The 24,872-nt window shown below is 40.1% G+C and overlaps 1 protein-coding gene across 1 annotated transcript in view; it reads right to left on the bottom strand.

The window, feature by feature from the left end:
* Nucleotides 1–24,872, bottom strand: part of LOC121314021 (vasoactive intestinal polypeptide receptor-like) — an 82,934-nt gene that overhangs the window by 3,910 nt on the left and 54,152 nt on the right. Inside the window, exons 9-12 of the mRNA XM_041246781.1 lie at nucleotides 16,665–16,731; nucleotides 7,179–7,270; nucleotides 5,549–5,678; nucleotides 1,894–1,935 (exon numbers count right to left, since the gene is read on the bottom strand). Of these exons, the coding sequence (XP_041102715.1) occupies nucleotides 1,894–1,935; nucleotides 5,549–5,678; nucleotides 7,179–7,270; nucleotides 16,665–16,731 (331 nt within the window). The remainder of the gene's footprint in view (nucleotides 1–1,893; nucleotides 1,936–5,548; nucleotides 5,679–7,178; nucleotides 7,271–16,664; nucleotides 16,732–24,872) is intronic.

The following is a 24,872-nucleotide window of genomic DNA, read 5'->3' as shown; positions in this document are numbered from 1 at the left end:
GTGTGATGCAGCTTCAACTTCCTGATTATTGATCCAACTATGCTCACTGGGATATCCAAACACTTGGATATTATTTTGTACCCTTTCCCTAATCTATGCATTTGTATTACTTTATCTCTAACTTCTGTAGAATGCTCTTTGGTCTTCATTTTCCTTCAGATTCACAGCCTTACCAATGATCCTTCAACAGTGGGGTTTTTGTCCAGAAAATGTGACAGCAACTTTAATGGTTCACAGGTGGAGGCCAATGGTAAGGTAATTGTGTCCTCATTAGGGCAATTTCTTTCATTGCTGCAAACTGGGAGCTTCCACAGCACAGGGGTTGAATACTTATGCAAGCAAGATATTTCAGTTTTTTATTTTTCTTAAAAATATTTCCCAACATAAAACCAATGTCACCTTACAATAATTGATTTTGAGTTTCAGTGTTTTAAAATAAAATACCAAACAGAACGAAATTTCAATGTACCATTTGTAATTCGGTAATATGAGAGAATTGGTCAGGGGTCTGAATACTTTTGCAAGGCACTGTTTCTGCAGGAAATAAAAATGTGCATTATAAATATCATATGGGAGATATTGAAATTGGAGAAGGAATCCATGAAAAAGACCTAGGAGTTTTTGTTGACTCAGAAATGTCTTCATCTAGACAATGTGGGGAAGCTATAAAAAATATCAACAAGATGCTTGGATACATTATGAAAAGTGTTGAATTTAAATCAAGGGAAGTAATATTAAAACTGTACAATGCATTAGTAAGACCTCATCTTGAATATTGTGTTCAGTTCTGGTCACCTCGCTATAAAAAAAAAGATATTGCTGCTCTAGAAAGAGTGCAAAGAAGGGCGACCAGAATTATTTCGGGTTTAAAAGGCATGTCATATGCAGACAGGCTAAAAGAATTGAATTTCTTCAGTCTTGAACAAAGAAGACTACACGGCGACCTAATCCAAGCATTCAAAATACGAAAAGGTATTGACAATGTCGACCCAAGGGACTTTTTCAACCTGAAAAAAGAAACAAGGACCAGGGGTCACAAATGGAAATTAGACAGAGGGGCATTCAGAAAATAGGAGGCACTTTTTTACACAGAGAATCATGAGGGTCTGGAATCAACTCCCCAGTAATGTTGTTGAAGCTGACACCCTGGGATCCTTCAAGAAGCTGCTTGATGAGATTCTGGGATCAATAAGCTACTAACAACCAATGAGCAAGATGGGCAGAATGGCCTCCTCTCGTTTGTAACCTTTCTTATGTTCTTATGTTCTTATGTTCTCTCCCAGGAGGTAGAGGGCGTGTAGCATTTGGTATTGTACACACACAGGAAGCTGCTTGTGTGAGAGACTCAGTCCAGGTACCTGCAATCGAGAAGGAATGTCTAGCACAAGGAATGTCTCTTCCTGTGTGTGTGGGCCTGGCCGCCCACATGCACATTTTGTAAAATGTCCCAAAAACGTTGACCTTACGTGGCCCCAATTTTGCTGGAGGCCCCAGTTCTGCTGCAGGCCCTGCGCTATAGCGTAGTCTGCATATAGGTTCATCCGCCCTGTTTGGTCGATGTTAAAATTAAGCTGGTTTGTTTTGTCACTTAAGTGTGGTCTATTACAGAGCAATCTATCACTCAAGGTGTAATCTATCACAGAGCAATCTATCCCTCCAAGTGTAATCTATCACAGATCAGTCTTTCACAATCTCTCCAGTTGAAAATGCGCTTTGAGGAAAGGAAATTAATCACCAACGTTCTTGGCTTCTGGAACAACTACTGTACAAGTAATGAGTAGAAACCAGCAACTACAGATTCAGAAACCCTTACTAGGAAGACGGAAGGAAAACAAGAAAAGACATTAAAAAAACAAACTGAAAACACAACCCTTTTCAAACTTCCAGCTTTACCTCTCCATTAAGGAAACAATACAGGACAGCCACCACGAAGCCCTGCAAAACAAAAAAAGAATTGTGTTAGACCCCAGAATTCAGGGCTAAGGTGCAAAGTGACCCTTGCCTAGAGGCAACTTTCTTACATCCTGTATTCAGATTCTTAAAAAATACATCTTTAACAAATAACATTGCTCAGGGCCTTATTCCACTAAATGTATTTTACCATGCTAGCTTTCACATGTTGTCTCCACTTCAGGTCATTCACAAAGAGTTTACCCAGTGGTAAACCCAGTGGTAAACTCTTTGTGAGTGACCTGAAGTGGAGACAACATGTGAAAGCTAGCGTGGGAAAATACATTTAGTGGAATAAGGCCCTGGTACAGTTACCAGTTCTTCTCTATAAAGAAAACACAACGTGGATGATAAAAAACTTCAACCCAATAACTCAAAATGTTTATAGGGGTGTTCTGATACTCATATTTTTAGAGTAATTGCCTTTAAGAAATGTGTTTGGTATTAATTAATTGGCTTTAATTAAATGGAATAAAACATCTTCATTACTCAACACAAAACAATGCAGTCTCTCTGTAGTTTTCGATATAAAACTGACAGGCATTACAGGGTTAACATGTGCTATGTGTTCATGCCCCGCTAGCAGTACAGTATTCTGACACAATGCTGAGCCACCCCTCTATATTATCAAATCCAGACTCACACACGGAATGTTTCCTATGCACTACATCATGTGTTGCCAGACAGGGGATTTGTTTTATTTTGTACAAGAAACAGAATCTAATTATGTAGAGTAGCTTTTCTCATTTAAAAAATGCTTGGAAATTACAGGGTTAATTAATTCTGACTGTCGAATGTAATGAAATAAACTAAAAACAATGTTCAGCTTTTTATATGATAAAAAGTGGGTTTTCAGCAGTTTGTAAATGTGCTATTCAAATCCCATTATTTAGTCATTCTGATGAATACATGCCTTATACTTATCATTCTTATACATCATCCAGAATTACAGAGATCACACATTTACTCTGCTCGTCAATAAACACACAGAAGAAACACTGGGATTAGTTCTGAGTGTCTAACAGCTTGGATTCATCATGCTGAGAGATGTCAGTTTTATAAGACTATTCTGGAATGTATTCGCTGATAGTTTTCCCACATAAAGCCCCCTTTTCTACAGCCCATAATGAAGAAAACATACAAACAAACAAAAATGAAATGCTGACCATTTCTGAAAAGGTTAAAGTCATGTTCTTAAATCAGGCTGCTATTGACAGTATAAAGACCATTAAAGATTGTTTTTCCTCATAAAGAGCTTAGGGACTCGCAGCTAGCAAAGCAGATGGCCATTTTCTTACTGCCCAGGGGCTGAAGGCAGGAGGTGCACAATGAGTGTAGCTGTTACTGTATGAGTGAGCAGTATTAGAAATAGATATTTATAAACAGCTTTGAAAAAAGGCAGTGCACAATAATAACCTGCTTCATTCACTTGAAGTATTCTTCTTTTCTGAAAGTGCTTTCTTATCTGAAAATTGCCAGTTATTATCTTCATACACATGGCTGTTCTCTGTCACTGCTATGGTAGTTAAGGAGCCTCACCTCCATTAATCATAATCAGGAGCATCATAAATATGCAGCCACCCTCTTATTGTGCACATTACTGACCTGGCCTGACTGCTTCAGCAATCACTCTAGATAGTCCAAGTGAAGAGGATGGATATTAACTCAGACTGGGATCCACACAGCCACTCTCTTATTGTGCACATTACTGACCTGGCCTGACTGCTTCAGCAATCACTGTAGATAGTCCAAGTGAAGAGGATGGATATTAACTCAGACTGGGATCCACACAGCCACTCTCTTATTGTGCACATTACTGACCTGGCCTGACTGCTTCAGCAATCACTCTAGATAGTCCAAGTGAAGAGGATGGATATTAACTCAAACTGGGATCCACACAGCCACTCTCTTATTGTGCACATTACTGACCTGGCCTGACTGCTTCAGCAATCACTCTAGATAGTCCAAGTGAAGAGGATGGATATTAACTCAGACTGGGATCCACACAGCCACTCTCTTATTGTGCACATTACTGACCTGGCCTGACTGCTTCAGCAATCACTCTAGATAGTCCAAGTGAAGAGGATGGATATTAACTCAAACTGGGATCCACACAGCCACTCTCTTATTGTGCACATTACTGACCTGGCCTGACTGCTCCAGCAATCACTCTAGATAGTCCAAGTGAAGAGGATGGATATTAACTCAAACTGGGATCCACACAGCCACTCTCTTATTGTGCACATTACTGACCTGGCCTGACTGCTCCAGCAATCACTCTAGATATTTCAAGTGAAGCGGATGGATATTAACTCAGACTGGGATCCACACAGCCACTCTCTTATTGTGCACATTACTGACCTGGCCTGACTGCTTCAGCAATCACTCTAGATAGTCCAAGTGAAGAGGATGGATATTAACTCAGACTGGGATCCACACAGCCACTCTCTTATTGTGCACATAACTGACCTGGCCTGACTGCTCTAGCAATCACTCTAGATATTCCAAGTGAAGAGGATGGATATTAACTCAGACTGGGATCCACACAGCCACTCTCTTACTGTGCACATTACTGACCTGGCCTGACTGCTCTAGCAATCACTCTAGATATTCCAAGTGAAGAGGATGGATATTAACTCAGACTGGGATCCACACAGCCACTCTCTTATTGTGCACATTACTGACCTGGCCTGACTGCTCTAGCAATCACTCTAGATATTCCAAGTGAAGAGGATGGATATTAACTCAGACTGGGATCCACACAGCCACTCTCTTACTGTGCACATTACTGACCTGGCCTGACTGCTCTAGCAATCACTCTAGATATTCCAAGTGAAGAGGATGGATATTAACTCAGACTGGGATCCACACAGCCACTCTCTTATTGTGCACATTACTGACCTGGCCTGACTGCTCTAGCAATCACTCTAGATATTCCAAGTGAAGAGGATGGATATTAACTCAAACTGGGATCCACACAGCCACTCTCTTACTGTGCACATTACTGACCTGGCCTGACTGCTCCAGCAATCACTCTAGATATTCCAAGTGAAGAGGATGGATATTAACTCAGACTGGGATCCACACAGCCACTCTCTTATTGTGCACATTACTGACCTGGCCTGACTGCTCTAGCAATCACTCTAGATATTCCAAGTGAAGAGGATGGATATTAACTCAGACTGGGATCCACACAGCTACTCTCTTATTGTGCACATTACTGACCTGGCCTGACTGCTCCAGCAATCACTCTAGATATTCCAAGTGAAGAGGATGGATAGTAACTCTGACTGGGATCCAGGTGCGTTGCACCTGTTCTTCAGATTGGAGCCTTGGTGTGATAACCTGGTCTTACTTTGAAAGCAGCAGGGTCCCAAAGGGGCTACAGTACTCTGTGTGCAATGCTGAAATGGCATCCACTTGGCTGAAGAATTCACACAGTACATATGGCACAGACGTTTCCCTGCTGCTTCATCAAGCAGCAACTTGACCTTTCAAAGAGACTCACATGAAATGCTACTGTTTGGCTCATGAAAAGGGATATTGACAGTACATTTATCCAAGTACTTGTGGGTGAGTTTTTGTTTTCTTGGCTTACCTGAAATGAACCCAGAATAAGCTCGAAGATCAGCTTCACATCCACTCTAAAGTGGTCGGGAACAAATGCAAAAATGATGTAATGAGCACCGAAGAGAGGAATCAGCAGCAAGGTGGATTTTGCCAGCCTTCTGTGGAACAATCACACATAAACAGTAATGGTGTTAGACTCCTTAGAACTACAAAAGGTGGGAATCCAGGTGGATAAGCATTTATAAATGAGAGCCTCACAGTACAATGAGTGGCTGGAATTCAGATGCAAATGGAATGTTCTAAACTCATCACACCATCAGCTAGGCTGTCATATACATGTGAGCCCTGGTACAAGAATGACCCTCTTGTCATAGAGGAATGAGCAACTCTATACATGTGAGCCCTGGTACAAAACTGACCCTCCTGACATAGAGGAATGAGGAACTCTATACATGTGAGCCCTGGTACAAAACTGACCCTCCTGTCATAGAGGAATGAGGAACTCTATACATGTGAGCCCTGGTACAAAACTGACCCTCCTGTCATAGAGGAATGAGGAACTCTATACATGTGAGCCCTGGTACAAGACTGACCCTCCTGTCATAGAGGAATGAGCAACTCTGTACATGTGAGCCCTGGTACAAAACTGACCCTCCTGTCATAGAGGAATGAGGAACTCTATACATGTGAGCCCTGGTACAAAACTGACCCTCCTGTCATAGAGGAATGAGGAACTCTATACATGTGAGCCCTGGTACAAAACTGACCCTCCTGTCATAGAGGAATGAGGAACTCTATACATGTGAGCCCTGGTACAAAACTGACCCTCCTGTCATAGAGGAATGAGGAACTCTATACATGTGAGCCCTTGTACAAAACTGACCCTCCTGTCATAGAGGAATGAGCAACTCTGTACATGTGAGCCCTGGTACAAAACTGACCCTCCTGTCATAGAGGAATGAGGAACTCTATACATGTGAGCCCTGGTACAAAACTGACCCTCCTGTCATAGAGGAATGAGGAACTCTATACATGTGAGCCCTGGTACAAAACTGACCCTCCTGTCATAGAGGAATGAGGAACTCTATACATGTGAGCCCTGGTACAAAACTGACCCTCCTGTCATAGAGGAATGAGCAACTCTGTACATGTGAGCCCTGGTACAAAACTGACCCTCCTGTCATAGAGGAATGTGAAACTCTGAGCAAACTGCATTATTCATAGAATAATGAAGAAAACTGTATTCATTAGCAACAAAAACTAGTGCTGCATAAAATCACAACAAAACAAACAGAAAAACTGTAATTGTTATTATTTTAACAATTCCATTTTCTAATATCAACAGAACCCTCATAAGAGGGATTTATCGTCAGGTCAGGTCTCTCTTGTTATGTTAGCTGCCTGGGCTTCGGCTCGGGACATTTAACTACACAAGGTGGGCCTTACCAGTGGATTAAACAATCTTCTTCAGGCTCTATTGCTTTTATATATATATATATGAAGAGGTGATGGAAAGGGTTTGCATGCTGGATTTCTTCACTTGATTGATTGAAGAGGTGATGGAAAGGGATTGCATGTTGCTGCAAATGGCACATTTCCTAATAGACTTGTCAAACAGACAGGGATTATAACAGACAAGCTCTAAGTTCTATACTCACAAATACTGGTTGGATTCGCTCCTCCCCACATCCGGAGAGTGCAGCTTTTGAACCAGTATGCGGATAATGCAGATTAAGAGAATAGAATTAGCCTGCAAAATAAATTAAAACTGGAATAAGGGCTAATGTAGGGATGCAACAGTTTATGTTTTAAAAGATATGCACACACACACACATAATAACTTTCCACTATGGCCCTCCTCTCCAATCCATATTTGTTATATATATATATATATATATATATATATATATATATATATATATATATATATATATATATATATATATATATATATATATATATATATATATACATAGCCTATAGAAAGTCTACACCCCCCTTTCAAAATTTTCACCTTTTGTTGCCTTATAGCCTGGAATTAAAATGCATTAAAATAGTTTGTTTTTTTTTTTATCTACACATCCTACCCCACAACTTCCAAGTGAAAAAAATAATCTAGAAATTCGTAGAAAAATTAATTAAAAATAAAAGGTAAATGTCCTTGAGTGGCCCAGTCAGAGCCTTGACCTAAATCCAATCAAAAATTTGTGGCATGACTTGAAGATTGCTGTCCATTAACGTTCCCCAAGGAACTTGACAGAGCTTGATCAGTTTTGTGAAGAAGAATGGTCAAATATTGCCAAATCTAGGTGTACAAAGTTGGTAGAGACCTCTCCCAACAGACTCACAGCTGCAATTGCTGCCAAAGGTACTTACACCAAGTATTAATTCAGGGGGGTGGAGACTTATCCAGTTATTATCTTTCAGTTCTCTATTTTTAATATATATATTTTTTCCCCTGAATAGTGTGGAGTATGGTGTGTAGATAAGTGAAAAAAAAATTCTCATTTAAATGCATGAAATTCTGAAGCAATGACACAACAAAATGTGAAAAAAAGTTCAAGGGGGTGTAGACTTTCTATAGGCGCTGTGTATGGGAAGTTGACTCTTATATATGTATATATATATATATATATATATACAGTATATCAATGTAAAAAATGAGGCTTGCTGCAATGAAAGAAACTTGCAGTGCATCAAAGAAGCTAACACTAACCGTAACCCTAACCCTAACCCTAACCCTGATTACTTTATTTGGCTCACTCTATATGAATAACAGGGATGCGTTGCAAGGCAAAAATGACTAGAATGCTTTAAAAGCTATGAAGTTATGAAGCTTGGTAGCTTTGCTAATTATCTTTATAAGTACATGTTTTATTGGGTCAAGGTGATTTTCCGGTTAATTCACAATCTGGTTAACGGCCTTTCAGATAGTGGAGGCAACTAAATATCCTTTCAGTGTCCACAACATCTATATGTAAACAAATCTGTCACAGGCTTTTGTTCCCAGCATTTCCTTGCTCGGATAGGTTTCACTTTTCTGTCCTCTCTGAAAGTGGTCTGCTCCTTTTCTAGTGTTTCTGTAGTGCCCGTAGGAAGAGGAGGAGCTGAACGTCTTTCTTGGGGTTGACAGTTACTTCATTATTCCTCCAGTTGTTACAGTATCTTACTGCATGTTGCCTTTCTTTGGCAGTTCACCATTATTATTAGGCACTTCTTCATGTGACAGTTGTTCCACACATGTTTTTCTGTTGCTTCTCTGATGTATTTCTAGGGCCTGCTTTTAGTATGTCTGTATCATCAGCAGCATCTGTTTATGTTTCATAATGCCCTGCATTGAATCCAGTACTTTATTCTACTATGGGATTCATTCCATTGATCTAAACAGTGGGGAGCATTGACTGAATCATTCAAACTGGACCCTTGGCTACACTGAAAGAGGAAACATTTGTGATTTTTAAAAAGAAAACATTCACATGACTTCAAAGTCATTCTATTGAATAGATTCTGCTGAGTTCAATGTCATTCTATTGAATAGACTCTGCTGAGTTCAATGTCATTCTATTGAATAGACTCTGCTGAGTTCAATGTCATTCTACTGAATAGATTCTGCTGAGTTAAATCTAATTCTGCTGAATACACTCTGCTATTCTCGTGTGTGTGTGTGTGTGTGTGTGTGTGTGTGTGTGTGTGTGTGTATGTGTTTGTATGTGTCTGTTCAAGAGGAGGAACGTGTGTGTGTGTGTGTTTGTGTGTGTGTTTGTGTGTCTGTTCAAGAGGAGGAACGTGTGTGTGTGTGTCTGTTCAAGAGGAGGAACGTGTGTGTGTGTGTGTTTGTGTGTGTGTTTGTGTGTGTCTGTTCAAGAGGAGGAACGTGTGTGTGTGTGTGTGTGTGTGTGTGTGTGTGTGTTCAAGAGGAGGAATGTGTGTGTGTGTGTGTGTGTGTGTGTGTGTGTGTGTGTGTGTGTTCAAGAGGAGGAATGTTTGTGTGTGTGTCTGTTCAAGAGGAGGAATGTGTGTGTGTGTGTGAGAAAGAGAGAGCGAGGCAACGACAAAGAAATTAAAGCGAAAGTAAAACAGTAAGAAAGCGAGCAATTGCTACTAGTGTCAGGCTGACCAGCACGATATTTACCTACGGGATTAGTGTGTGAGATTTGTTTTGTTTAAATATTGATTTTGCTCTATGAGCAGTGTTTTGTGTACAATATTTTTATTACTTTTTGTTTCAACAAAAATGGCACCAGAGCGCTCTTTCACCTGCAGTTCCTGCCTGTGTGTCTCTCTGTCAGCTTTCTGGTCTGGGAATGTTTTCACTCAGCCAACCTGTTCTCTCTTGCTTTCCATGCTCTTTAAGCCTGGTATCTGCTATTTGCTGCTGTGTTGCTGTTATTATTTCACTTATTATGTTACCTTCCACTGTATTTAATGCACTAATTCATGTATTATGCTCCTATTGTGTATTCTGCTCTTTCCACTGTATTTAATGCACTATTTCATGTATTATGCTCCTATCGTAAATTATGCACTTTCCACTGTATTTAATGCACTATTTCATGTATTATGCTCCTATCGTGTATTATGCACTTTCCACTGTATTTAATGCACTATTTCATGTATTATGCTCCTATCGTGTATTATGCACTTTCCACTGTATTTAATGCACTATTTCATGTATTATGCTCCTATCGTGTATTATGCACTTTCCACTGTATTTAATGCACTATTTCATGTATTATGCTCCTATCGTGTATTATGCACTTTCCACTGTATTTAATGCACTATTTCATGTATTATGCTCCTATCGTGTACTATGCACTTTCCACTGTATTTAATGCACTATTTCATGTATTATGCTCCTATCGTGTATTATGCTTTTTTTTTTTTTTTTTTTTTACTGTATAGCCTGTATTATGCATTTCTCTGTATTTAAAATATGTTGTTATTGCACAATGTAAACATTTTGTGATGATTGTCCACTATGAAAGGCACTATATAAAACTGAGATTGATTGATTGATGATTCTCAATCGGATTTAGATGGGGACATTGACTGGGCTATTCCAGAACCTGATTTTATTCTTCTTTAACATTCTGAAGTAGATTTTGATGTGTGCTTTGGATCGTTGTTGTGTTGGAATGTCCAGTTGCGCTTTAAACAAAGTTTTGTAGCGGAGGGTTTCAGATGATTGGTGACTATCTTTTGGTATGCTATGGAATCCATTTTACCATGTATTGGAAGTAAAGTTCCTGCGCCATTAGAGGAAAAACAGCCCCATAGAATGATATTACTACCTCCATGCTTGAAAATAGGTATGGTGCTATTTCTTTGTACGCCTCAACAGACTTTCTCCAAACATAACGACTATCAGCATGGCCAAATAACTTGATTTTTATTTCATCACTCCACAAAACCTTTGACCTTCCATCATTCAAATGCTGTTTTTCTTTTCTTTAAGCGATTGTCCTTGTGACGTTTTCCTAAGAGTGGCTTTTCCCTTGGCCTGCGACCATTGAGACCTTCACCATGCAATACTCTGCCTGTGGTTGAAATGGAAACCCCAGTCCCACCTGCAGCCAGTTCACTTTCTATATCTTTGGCAGTTAATCTTGAAACCTTCCTCACAATTCTTCTACTTCTTCTTGGAGAAAGAACTTCCAGACCAAGGAAGCATTGTCACAGCACCATGAATCTTGTAATTCTTGATAATATAAACAATAGTTGAAATTGGGATATTCAAATGGTTGGAAATCTTAGATCCTTCTCCAGCTTTATGACAATAAATAATTTTATGACTAAGGTGTTCAGATAGTCTTTACTTTTTCCCATATTGACTTATTGGTAATGACATCAATCATCACATGCCTAACCCTTTTATATGCTCTAAGAATGTTTACCTGCAATCCAACATTTCCTAGACTTTTCTAGAATTAGGTTCTGCATTATCATAATGAAATTTCTATCACCTTGTAGACAATACCATCAATGCATTTTTTGAGTTTTGCAAAAAAAAAAAAGAATTGCTTAAATAAATAATTGTGGACATCTATTTCTTGTAACTTTTTTTCTTCATCCACAAAAGCATAACTGTTGCTACAAAAGATTTTTCTTAAAATTATTTGGTTTTTTTTTTAGAAATTTCTAGAGATTATACATTTCCACTGGGGTATGTAAACTTTCAACTACAACTGTTTTATAATTATATATATATATATATATATATATATATATATATATATATATATATATATATATATATATAATGTGTGTGTTGAGTATTTTTTTTTTGAGAAGGGCTCCCATTTGACATTTACCCAGCTGGCTGGACCAGATAAATGTCCCATTTATAAGAGTAATGATACATTCCTCCTGACAGTGCAAAATGGCAAACCCATTCCCAAGGGCTTGCAGCCTTTAATTCAAGTACAATATGATGCTGGTTGTTCTTTCTTACCACCAAAAATGATTGCTGTAATATAAAAGCAGCTGCAGATTAGTATTCACGTAGACATTACAAAGTTTAAAACTGGCAAGGGATCACAACCTAAAGTATATATAAATATATATATATATATATGATTTTGTGAGAGTTTTTAGCTTCTGGTTTACAGGATTTCAGCTCTCTCAATATGTTTTTAGCTCAAAAACAGTTTTTATATTGCGGTTTAGCCCTGTTCCATTGTCGACTATGATTACTATTACAGACCATTTATCACACCCATTTAGTCTGTCAAGTTCACAGAGTACCTTTTAAAGAATGTTTATGTAATGGAGAGCCACCCAGACCTTAAATAATCTTTTCATTAATACAAAATTATTGAGGCTCATCTATAAAATAGAATATTTAGTACACTAAAAATACCTTATAACACTGATTAGGCGATAATATTGTAACCCTAAATTGAGTTTATTTTAGTATTATTACTTGTATATCTAATAGTAGATCCAGCATCAGCTAGGGAAATTGTGTTTCAGTGGACAGGTTCTGGTTACACTCTGGTGTACCCAATGTACTTAGAGAGTGCATGCTGGTAACACTTTACATTAAGTGACTGATTACTGTGTATTTACATAGCAGCTACTTAATAATTACATGTGTACTTATACACAATTACAATGCTATTATACACAATTACAATGCTATTACACACAGTTATAATGCTATTATACACAATTACAATGCTATTACACACAATTACAATGCTATTACACACAGTTATAATGCTATTACACACAGTTATAATGCTATTACACACAGTTATAATGTACTTAATGTGTACATTTTGTTGCATGATATAAACCTAACCCAAACTCTTCTCTGATACAACTGTGTATTTACATATAATGTGCAAAACGATGTACACAATAAGTACATTGTTACTATGCATATTAGCGTTGTAGTTATGTATAAGTACACATGCATTTACAAAGTAGTTACTATGTAAATACACAGTAATTAGAGACTTAAGAACATAAAGTTTACAAGCGAGAGGAGACCGTTCTGCCCATCTTTCTCGTTTGGTTGTTAGCAGCTTATTGATCCTAGAATCTCATCAAGCAGCTTCTTGAAGGATCCCAGGGTGTCAGCTTCAACAACATTACTGGGGAGTTGATTCCAGACCCTCACAATTCTCTGTGTAAAAAAGTGCCTCCTATTTTCTGTTCTGAATGCCCCTTTGTCTAATCTCCATTTGTAACCCCTGGGCCTTGTTTCTTTATTCTGGTCGAAAAAGTCCCTTGGACCGACATTGTCAATACCTTTTAGAATTTTGGATGCTTGAATCAGACCACCGCGTAGTCTTCTTTGTTCTGAATAGATTCTATTCTTTTAGCTTGTCTGCATATGACATGCCTTTTAAACCTGGAATAATTCTGGTCACTCTTTTTTGCACTCTTTCTAGAGCAGCAATATCCTTTTTGTGGCAAGGTGACCAGAACTGAACACAATATTCTAGATGAGGTCTTACTAGTGCATTGTACAGTTTTAACATTACTTCCCTTAATTTAAATTCAACACTTTTCACAATGTATCCGAGCATCTTCTTGGCCTTTTTTATAGCTTCACCACATTGTCTAGATGAAGACATTTTTGAGTCAACATAAACCCCCAGGTCTTTTTTATAGATTCCTTCTTCAATTTCAGTATCTCCCATATGATATTTATAATGTACATTTTTATTTCCTGCATGCAGTACCTTACACTTTTCTCTATTAAATGCCATTTGCTATGTGTCTGCCCAGTTCTGAATCTTGTCTAGATCATTTTGAATGACCTTTGCTGCTGCAACAGTGGTTGCCACTCCTTCTATTTTTGTATCATCTGCACATTTAAAAAGTTTGCTTACTATACCAGAATCTAAATCATTAATGTAGATTAGGAATAGCAGAGGACCTAATACTGATCCCTGTGGTACACCACTGGTTACCACACTCCATTCTGAGGTTTCACCTCTAATCAGTACTTTCTGTTTTCTGCATGTTAACCACTCCCTAATCCATGTGCATGCATTTCCTTAAATCCTTACCTACAGTTTGAGAATTAATCTTTTCTGCAGGACTTGTCGAAAGCTTTCTGGAAATCTAAATAAACCATGTGATATGCTTTGCAATTATCCATTGTCGATGTTGTATCCTCGAAAAAATCAAGCAGGTTAGCTATACACAATCTCCCTTTCCTTAAACCATGCTGACTGTCTCCCAGGATAGTGTTACCATATAGGTAATTTTCCATTTTGGATATTATTATAGTTTCCATAAGTTTACATATAATAGAAGTCAGGCTTATTGGTCTGTAGTTCCCGGTATTACGTTTGCAATTTTCCAGTCTATCGGTACCACTCCTGTGTCAAGAGACTGTTGCATGATCTTGGTTAGCGGTATGTAAATAACTTCTTTCATTTCTTTGAGTACTATTGGGAGGATCTCATCTGGCCGAGGGGATTTGTTTATTTTAAGAGCTCCTATTTCCTTTAACATTTCTGCCTCGGTTATGCTAAAGTTATTTAAAACTGGATAGGAACAGGTTGACATGTGGGGCATGTTGTCCGTATCTACCTTTGTAAAAAGTAGCATTTAATATATTTGCTATTTTTTTTTTCTTTGTCTATGATTTTGCCATTTGTGTCTCTTAGACATTTAACCTCCTCTTTGTTGGGTATGTCAGTCGGTGCTCTGGCTCTGCAGCCACAATGACCTCTGTGTGATGACTATCACAGTATCATGGTGTTTAAGTTTGTGCTGCCTTTTTGCTTTAATAGTTCACTTAGGTTGGAGCACTGTGTTTAGCATGCACTTCATTACTGCAGTTTGCTTTAATAGTTCACTTAGGTTGGAGCACTGTGTTTAGCATGCACTTCATTACTGCAGTTTGTTTTAATAGTTCACTTAGGTTGGAGCGCAGTGTTTAGCATGCACTTCATTACTGCAGTTTGTTTTAATAGTTCACTTAGGTTGGAGCACTGTGTTTAGCATGCACTTCGTTACTGCAGTTTGCTTTAATAGTTCACTTAGGTTGGAGCACTGTGTTTAGCATGCACTTCATTACTGCAGTTTGCTTTAATAGTTAGAACATAAGAACATAAGAAAGTTTACAAACGAGAGGAGGCCATTCGGCCCATCTTGCTGGTTTGGTTGTTAGTAGCTTATTGATCCCAAAATCTCATCAAGCAGTTTCTTGAAGGATCCCAGTGTGTCAGCTTCAACAGTTTGCTTTAATAGTTCACTTAGGTTGGAGCGCTGTGTTTAGCATGCACTTCATTACTGCAGTTTGTTTTAATAGTTCACTTAGGTTGGAGCGCTGTGTTTAGCATGCACTTCATTACTGCAGTTTGCTTTAATAGTTCACTTAGGTTGGAGCGCTGTGTTTAGCATGCACTTCATTACTGCAGTTTGCTTTAATAGTTCACTTAGGTTGGAGCGCTGTGTTTAGCATGCACTTCATTACTGCAGTTTGCTTTAATATTTCACTTAGGTTGGAGCGCTGTGTTTAGCATGCACTTCATTACTGCAGTTTGCTTTAATAGTTCACTTAGGTTGGAGTGCTGTGTTTAGCATGCACTTCATTACTGCAGTTTGTTTTAATAGTTCACTTAGGTTGGAGCGCTGTGTTTAGCATGCACTTCGTTACTGCAGTTTGTCAGTAGGTGGCATTTTTTGTACTATAGTTTACACTTCCTGTTCTGCTTGGTTGTGGGTGGTTTTCTTTACAAAGTATATTTATAATTGTTTCAAGTATTGTTAACTACTTTGTTCATCTTTTATTCCAACATGTTCCTGTGTGGTTAAAATAATTCCATCAAATTCGAGTGGAGAAGGTAGCTAACGTGTATTCTTTAATTCCCCTTCCTGTGCAGCACAGTCTGACCTCTTGAATTAAATAAAGATACACAAGTGTAAACACAACCTGAAAACGATAAAGATCTCTGCTGCCTTCTGGACTTATACCAGCTCAAGTCTGTGTTGTGAATGTAAATGAGGCTTAGAAGTGTAATTATTATGCAACATAAACCCATGTTACCCCAGCTAGTTTTAAACCCTTTGTCCCCCTGGAATGAATTGTGTGGACGCCCATGACCTCCCATTGGAACACATTGCTTTCTACCTGACAAGTAAGATCTAAGCAGAGAGGGGACATGTGGATATGCATACATGCACGGTTAGGGGATACTCAATATTGCACGTCAAGTTTCATGTTTTTGCTGCAGTGGAGATTTTGAGTTGTATGACAGAAAAAAATTGTTGTTGTCAAACTTGCTGGTTTAGCATTTTTGACAAATTCTTCAACTTTGCTTTAATCAACTTTTCTTGGTCTTGTCTAATTGGCAAATTGTCTCTTTTGTGCTTGTGTGTTTTTTGTCAAATTGGTTTATAGAAGTGTGGAATGCAATGTGCAACCAGCAATCGTTGTGCCGTACATGGGAAAAATTAACCTGGTAATTTATAGAGCTAGCATTACACAAGACTGCTTTAAGAATACAAAAATAGAACCCCACAGAAGAGTCTGAGGCATCAGATGTTCTAAACAAGACTGCGTGCTACACGGCAGTGTTACTGATTATTGTGTGATTAAGCTCTAGGGAAAGTGATCTTTAGAGAAAAAGACATGAAAAGACTGAAATCACAGGCATGTTGGAGTCCTGTTAACTTACCAATATTGAAACCAAAATCGGTGCTTTTATGATCCACCAGTATGGAGCCTCAATAATGTCCCAGCAACTATTAAACAAGAACAAAAACATCACTGATAATCACAAACTATTCATGTTACTCTTCTTAACATGGCAAACAATGGTTTGTATGTTTTGCTGTTTGCATTATTGGTTCCACATGTGTGCCAGTTTTTACCTCGTTACTCGACTCCATGTATAAACTCTTTCTACACAGACCCTCATTTTGTTAGTAAGTGTGCCTGTTCCTCTTACCAAACGATTTCAATGGTAATTAGCATAGCACTGTAACACCAGACATTAGCATAGCAATGCAATCCTGTGACAACACCATAGCACTGTAACACCAGACATTAGCATAGCAATGCAATCCTATGACAACAGCATAGCACTGTAACACCAGACATTAGCATAGCAATGCAATCCTGTGACAACAGCATAGCACTGTAACACCAGACATTAGCATAGAAATGCAATCCTGTGACAACAGCATAGCACTGTAACACCAGACATTAGCATAGCAATGCAATCCTGTGACAACAGCATAGCAATGTAACACCAGAGATTAGCATAGCACTGTAACACCAGACATTAGCATAGCAATGCAATCCTGTGACAACAGCATAGCACGGTAACACCAGACATTAGCATAGCAATGCAATCCTGTGACAACAGCATAGCAATGTAACACCAGACATTAGCATAGCAATGCAATCCTGTGACAACAGCATAGCACTGTAACACCAGACATTAGCATAGCAATGCAATCCTGTGACAACAGCATAGCACTGTAACACCAGACATTAGCATAGCAATGCAATCCTGTGACAACAGCATAGCACTGTAACAGCATACATTAGCATAGCAATGCAATCCTGTGACAACAGCATAGCACTGTAACACCAGACATTAGCATAGCAATGCAATGCTGTGACAACAGCATAGCACTGTAACACCAGACATTAGCATAGCACTGTAATTGCTCTGTACAAAACAGCAATGATAGCACCATAATGATACAACAGTGTTAGCACAAGTAGACTGGGGTGTACCACACATTGTAAAATTTGTAACACATTGTCATTTTGTAACATGCCAATGGGGTCACAGTTAGGTGCAGTAGTGCATTCCACTGCTATTCAATCCATGGTATTGTATTGCACTGCTATTCAATCCATGGCATTGCACTGCTATTCAATCCATGGCACTGCACTGCTATTCAATCCATGGCACTGCACTGCTGTTCAATCCATGGCATTACACTGCACTGCTATTCAATCCAAGGCATTGCACTGCACTGCTATTCAATCCATGGCATTGCACTGCTATTCAATCCATGGCACTGCACTGCTATTCAATCCATGGCACACTGCACTGCTATTCAATCCATGGCATTGCACTGCTATTCAATCCATTGCATTGCACTGCTATTCAATCCATGGCATTGCACTGCTATTCAATCCATGGCATTACACTGCACTGCTATTCAATCCATGGCATTACACTGCACTGCTATTCAATCCATGGCATTGCACTGCTATTCAATCCATGGCACTGCACTGCTATTCAATCCATGGCAACTGCCAATCCATGCCATTGCACTGCTATTCAATCCATGGCACTGCACTGCTATTCAATCCATGGCACTGCACTGCTATTCAATCCATGGCACTGCACTGCTATTCAATCCATGGCATTGCACTGCTATTCAATCCATGGCACTGCACTGCTATTCAATCCATGGCACTGCACTGCTATTCAATCCATGGCATTGCACTGCTATTCAATCCATGGCACTGCACTGCTATTCAATCCATGGCATTGCACTGCTATTCAATCCATGCTATTCAATCCATGCACTGCACTGCTATTCAATCCATGGCATTGCACTGCTATTCAATCCATGCCATTGCACTGCTATTCAATCCATGGCATTGCACTGCTATTCAATCCATGGCATTGCACTGCACTGCTATTCAATCCATGGCATTGCATTGCACTGCTATTCAATCCATGGCATTGCACTGCTATTCAATCCATGGCATTGCACTGCTATTCAATCCATGGCATTGCACTGCTATTCAATCCATGGCATTGCACTGCTATTCAATCCATGGCATTGCACTGCTATTCAATCCATGGCATTGCATTGCACTGCTATTCAATCCATGCATTGCATTGCACTGCTATTCAATCCATGGCATTGCACTGCACTGCTATTCATGGCATCCACTGCTATTCAATCCATGGCACTGCACTGCTATTCAATCCATGGCATTGCACTGCTATTCAATCCATGCATTGCACTGCTATTCAATCCATGGCATTGCACTGCTATTCAATCCATGGCATTGCATTGCATTCAATCCATGCCATTGCACTGCTATTCAATCCATGCCATTGCACTGCTATTCAATCCATGGCATTGCACTGCTATTCAATCCATGGCATTGCACTGCTATTCAATCCATGGCATTGCACTGCTATTCAATCCATGGCACTGCACTGCTATTCAATCCATGCCACTGCACTGCTATTCAATCCATGGCATTGCACTGCTATTCAATCCATGCACTGCACTGCTATTCAATCCATGGCATTGCACTGCTATTCAATCCATGGCACTGCTATTCAATCCATGCACTGCTATTCAATCCATGGCATTGCACTGCTATTCATTGCACTGCTATTCAATCCATGGCATTGCACTGCTATTCAATCCATGGCATTGCACTGCTATTCAATCCATGGCATTGCACTGCTATTCAATCCATGGCACTGCACTGCTATTCAATCCATGGCATTGCACTGCTATTCAATCCATGGCACTGCACTGCTATTCACTGCACTGCTATTCAATCCATGGCACTGCACTGCTATTCAATCCATGCCATTGCACTGCTATTCAATCCATGGCATTGCACTGCTATTCAATCCATGGCACTGCACTGCTATTCAATCCATGGCATTGCACTGCTATTCAATCCATGGCATTGCACTGCTATTCAATCCATGGCATTGCACTGCTATTCAATCCATGGCATTGCACTGCTATTCAATCCATGGCATTGCACTGCTATTCAATCCATGGCATTGCATTGCACTGCTATTCAATCCATGGCATTGCACTGCTATTCAATCCATGGCATTGCACTGCTATTCAATCCATGGCATTGCATTGCACTGCTATTCAATCCATGGCATTGCACTGCTATTCAATCCATGGCACTGCACTGCTATTCAATCCATGGCATTGCACTGCTATTCAATCCATGGCATTGCACTGCTATTCAATCCATCCATTGCACTGCTATTCAATCCATGGCATTGCACTGCTATTCAATCCATGGCATTGCACTGCTATTCAATCCATGGCATTCAATCCATGCCATTGCACTGCTATTCAATCCATGGCATTGCACTGCACTGCTATTCAATCCATGGCACTGCACTGCTATTCAATCCATGGCATTGCACTGCTCTGCTATTCAATCCATGGCACTGCACTGCTATTCAATCCATGGCATTGCACTGCTATTCAATCCATGGCATTGCACTGCACTGCTATTCAATCCATGGCATTGCACTGCTATTCAATCCATGGCACTGCACTGCTATTCAATCCATGGCATTGCACTGCTATTCAATCCATGGCATTGCACTGCTATTCAATCCATGGCATTGCACTGCTATTCAATCCATGGCATTGCACTGCTATTCAATCCATGGCACTGCACTGCTATTCAATCCATGCCATTGCACTGCTATTCAATCCATGCCACTGCACTGCTATTCAATCCATGCCACTGCACTGCTATTCAATCCATGCCATTGCACTGCTATTCAATCCATGGCACTGCACTGCTATTCAATCCATGCTATTGCACTGCTATTCAATCCATGGCACTGCACTGCTATTCAATCCATGGCATTGCATTGCACTGCTATTCAATCCATGGCACTGCACTGCTATTCAATCCATGGCACTGCACCGCTATTGGATAATGGATAATTGCAAAGCATATGACATGGTTTATTTAGATTTCCAGAAAGCTTTCGACAAAGTCCCGCACAAAAGATTAATTCTCAAAATGAACGCAGTTGGGATTCAAGGAAACACATGTACATGGATTAGGGAGTGGTTAACATGTAGAAAACAGAAAGTACTGATTAGAGGAAAAACCTCGGAATGGAGTGTGGTAACCAGCGGTGTACCACAGGGATCAGTATTAGGTCCTCTGCTATTCCTAATCTACATTAATGATTTAGATTCTGGTATAGTAAGCAAACTTGTTAAATTTGCAGATGACACAAAAGTAGGAGGAGTGGCAAACACTGTTGCAGCAGCAAAGGTCATTCAAAATGATCTAGACAAGATTCAGAACTGGGCAGACACATGGCAAATGACATTTAATAGAGAAAAGTGTAAGGTACTGCACGCAGGAAATAAAAATGTACATTATAAATATCATATGGGAGATATTGAAATTGGAGAAGGAATCTATGAAAAAGACCTAGGAGTTTTTGTTGACTCAGAAATGTCTTCATCTAGGCAATGTGGGGAAGCTATAAAAAAGGCTAACAAGATGCTCGGATACATTGTGAAAAGTGTTGAATTTAAATCAAGGGAAGTAATGTTAAAACTGTACAATGCACTTGTAAGACCTCATCTTGAATATTGTGTGCAGTTCTGGTCACCTCGCTATAAAAAAGATATTGCTGCTCTAGAAAGAGTGCAAAGAAGAGCGACCAGAATTATTCCAGGCTTAAAAGGCATGTCATATGCAGACAGGCTAAAAGAATTGAATCTGTTCAGTCTTGAACAAAGAAGACTACGTGGCGACCTAATTCAAGCATTCAAAATTCTAAAAGGTATTGACAGTGTCGACCCAAGGGACTTTTTCAGCCTGAAAAAAGAAACAAGGACCAGGGGTCACAAATGGAGTTTAGAAAAAGGGGCATTCAGAACAGAAAATAGGAGACACTTTTTTACACAGAGAATTGTGAGGGTCTGGAATCAACTCCCCAGTAATGTTGTTGAAGCTGACACCCTGGGATCCTTCAAGAAGCTGCTTGATGAGATTTTGGGATCAATAAGCTACTAACAACCAAACGAGCAAGACGGGCCGAATGGCCTCCTCTCGTTTGTAAACTTTCTTATGTTCTTATGTTCTTATTCAATCCATCCCATTACACTGTTATTCAATCCATGCCATTGCACTGCTATTCAATCCATGGCATTGCACTGCACTGCTATTCAATCCATGACATTGCACTGCTATTCAATCCATGGCACTGCACTGCTATTCAATCCATGGCATTGCATTGCACTGCTATTCAATCCATGGCATTACATTGCACTACTATTGAATCCATGCCATTGCACTGCTATTCAAACCTTGGCATTGCACAGCTATTCAATCCATGGCACTGCACTGCTATTCAATCCATCCCATTACACTGTTATTCAATCCATGCCATTGCACTGCTATTCAATCCATGGCATTGCACTGCACTGCTATTCAATCCATGGCACTGCACCGCTATTCAAACCATGCCATTACACTGTTATTCAATCCATGCCATTGCACTGCTATTCAATCCATGACACTGCACTGCTATTCAATCCATGCTATTGCACTGCTATTCAATCCATTGCATTGCACTGCTATTCAATCCATGGCATTGTACTGCTATTCAATCCATGGCACTGCACTGCTATTCAATCCATGCCATTACACTGTTATTCAATCCATGCCATTGCACTGCTATTCAATCCATGGCATTGCACTGCACTGCTATTCAATCCATGCTATTCAATCCATGCACTGCACTGCTATTCAATCCATGGCATTGCACTGCACTGCTATTCAATCCATGCTATTGCACTGCTATTCAATCCATGGCATTGCACTGCTATTCAATCCATGGCACTGCACTGCTATCCAATGCACTGCACTGCTATTCAATCCATGGCACTGCACTGCTATTCAATCCATGGCACTGCACTGCTATTCAATCCATGGCACTGCACTGCTATTCAATCCATGGCACTGCACTGCTATTCAATCCATGGCATTGCACTGCTATTCAATCCATGGCATTGCACTGCACTGCTATTCAATCCATGGCATTGCACTGCTATTCAATCCATGGCATTGCACTGCTATTCAATCCATGGCATTGCACTGCTATTCAATCCATGGCATTACACTGCACTGCTATTCAATCCATGGCATTGCACTGCTATTCAATCCATGGCATTACACTGCACTGCTATTCAATCCATGGCATTGCACTGCACTGCTATTCAATCCATGGCACTGCACTGCTATTCAATCCATGGCATTGCACTGCACTGCTATTCAATCCATGGCACTGCACTGCTATTCAATCCATGGCACTGCACTGCTATTCAATCCATGGCATTGCACTGCTATTCAATCCATGGCATTGCACTGCTATTCAATCCATGGCACTGCACTGCTATTCAATCCATGGCATTGCACTGCTATTCAATCCATGGCATTGCACTGCACTGCTATTCAATCCATGGCATTGCACTGCTATTCAATCCATGGCATTACACTGCACTGCTATTCAATCCATGGCATTGCACTGCTATTCAATCCATGGCATTACACTGCACTGCTATTCAATCCATGGCATTGCACTGCACTGCTATTCAATCCATGGCACTGCACTGCTATTCAATCCATGGCATTGCACTGCACTGCTATTCAATCCATGGCACTGCACTGCTATTCAATCCATGGCACTGCACTGCTATTCAATCCATGCCATTACACTGCTATTCAATCCATGGCATTGCACTGCTATTCAATCCATGGCATTGCACTGCTATTCAATCCATGGCATTGCACTGCTATTCAATCCATGCATTGCATTGCACTGCTATTCAATCCATGGCATTGCACTGCTATTCAATCCATGGCACTGCACTGCTATTCAATCCATGCCATTGCACTGCTATTCAATCCATGGCATTGCACTGCTATTCAATCCATGGCACTGCACTGCTATTCAATCCATGGCATTGCACTGCTATTCAATCCATGGCATTACACTGCACTGCTATTCAATCCATGGCATTGCACTGCTATTCAATCCATGGCATTACACTGCACTGCTATTCAATCCATGGCATTGCACTGCACTGCTATTCAATCCATGGCACTACACTGCTATTCAATCCATGGCACTGCACTGCTATTCAATCCATGGCACTGCACTGCTATTCAATCCATGGCACTGCACTGCTATTCAATCCATGGCATTGCACTGCTATTCAATCCATGGCACTGCATTGCACTGCTATTCAATCCATGGCATTACATTGCACTGCTATTCAATCCATTCCATTGCACTATTCAATCCATGCCATTGCACTGCTATCAAATCCATGGCACTGCACTGCTATTCAATCCATGCCATTGCACTGCTATTCAATCCATGGCATTGCACTGCTATTCAATCCATGCCATTACACTGTTATTCAATCCATGGCACTGCACTGCTATTCAATCCATGGCACTGCACTGCTATTCAATCCATGGCATTGCACTGCTATTCAATCCATGGCACTGCACTGCTATTCAATCCATGGCATTGCATTGCACTGCTATTCAATCCATGGCATTGCACTGCTATTCAATCCATGCCGTTGCACTGCTATTCAATCCATGGCATTGCATTGCACTGCTATTCAATCCATGGCATTACACTGCTATTCAATCCATGGCATGGCACTGCACTGCTATTCAATCCATGGCACTGCACTGCTATTCAATCCATGGCATTGCACTGCTATTCAATCCATGGCACTGCACTGCTATTCAATTCATGGCATTGCACTGGTATTCAACCCATGGCACTGCACTGCTATTCAATCCATGGCATTGCATTGCACTGCTATTCAATCCATGGCATTGCATTGCACTGCTATTCAATCCATGCCATTGCACTGCTATTCAATCCATGCCATTGCACTGCTATTCAATCCATGGCATTGCACTGCACTGCTATTCAATCCATGGCATTGCACTGCTATTCAATCCATGGCACTGCACTGCTATTCAATCCATGGCATTGCACTGCACTTCAATCCAATCCATGGCATTGCACTGCTATTCAATCCATGGCACTGCACTGCTATTCAATCCATGGCAC

Source organism: Polyodon spathula, chromosome 4 (assembly GCF_017654505.1).
Source record: "Polyodon spathula isolate WHYD16114869_AA chromosome 4, ASM1765450v1, whole genome shotgun sequence".
In the NCBI taxonomy this organism is placed as follows: domain Eukaryota; kingdom Metazoa; phylum Chordata; class Actinopteri; order Acipenseriformes; family Polyodontidae; genus Polyodon; species Polyodon spathula.
The sequence above is the reverse complement of the archived record's forward strand: the minus strand, read 5'-3'. Positions and strand labels throughout refer to the sequence as shown.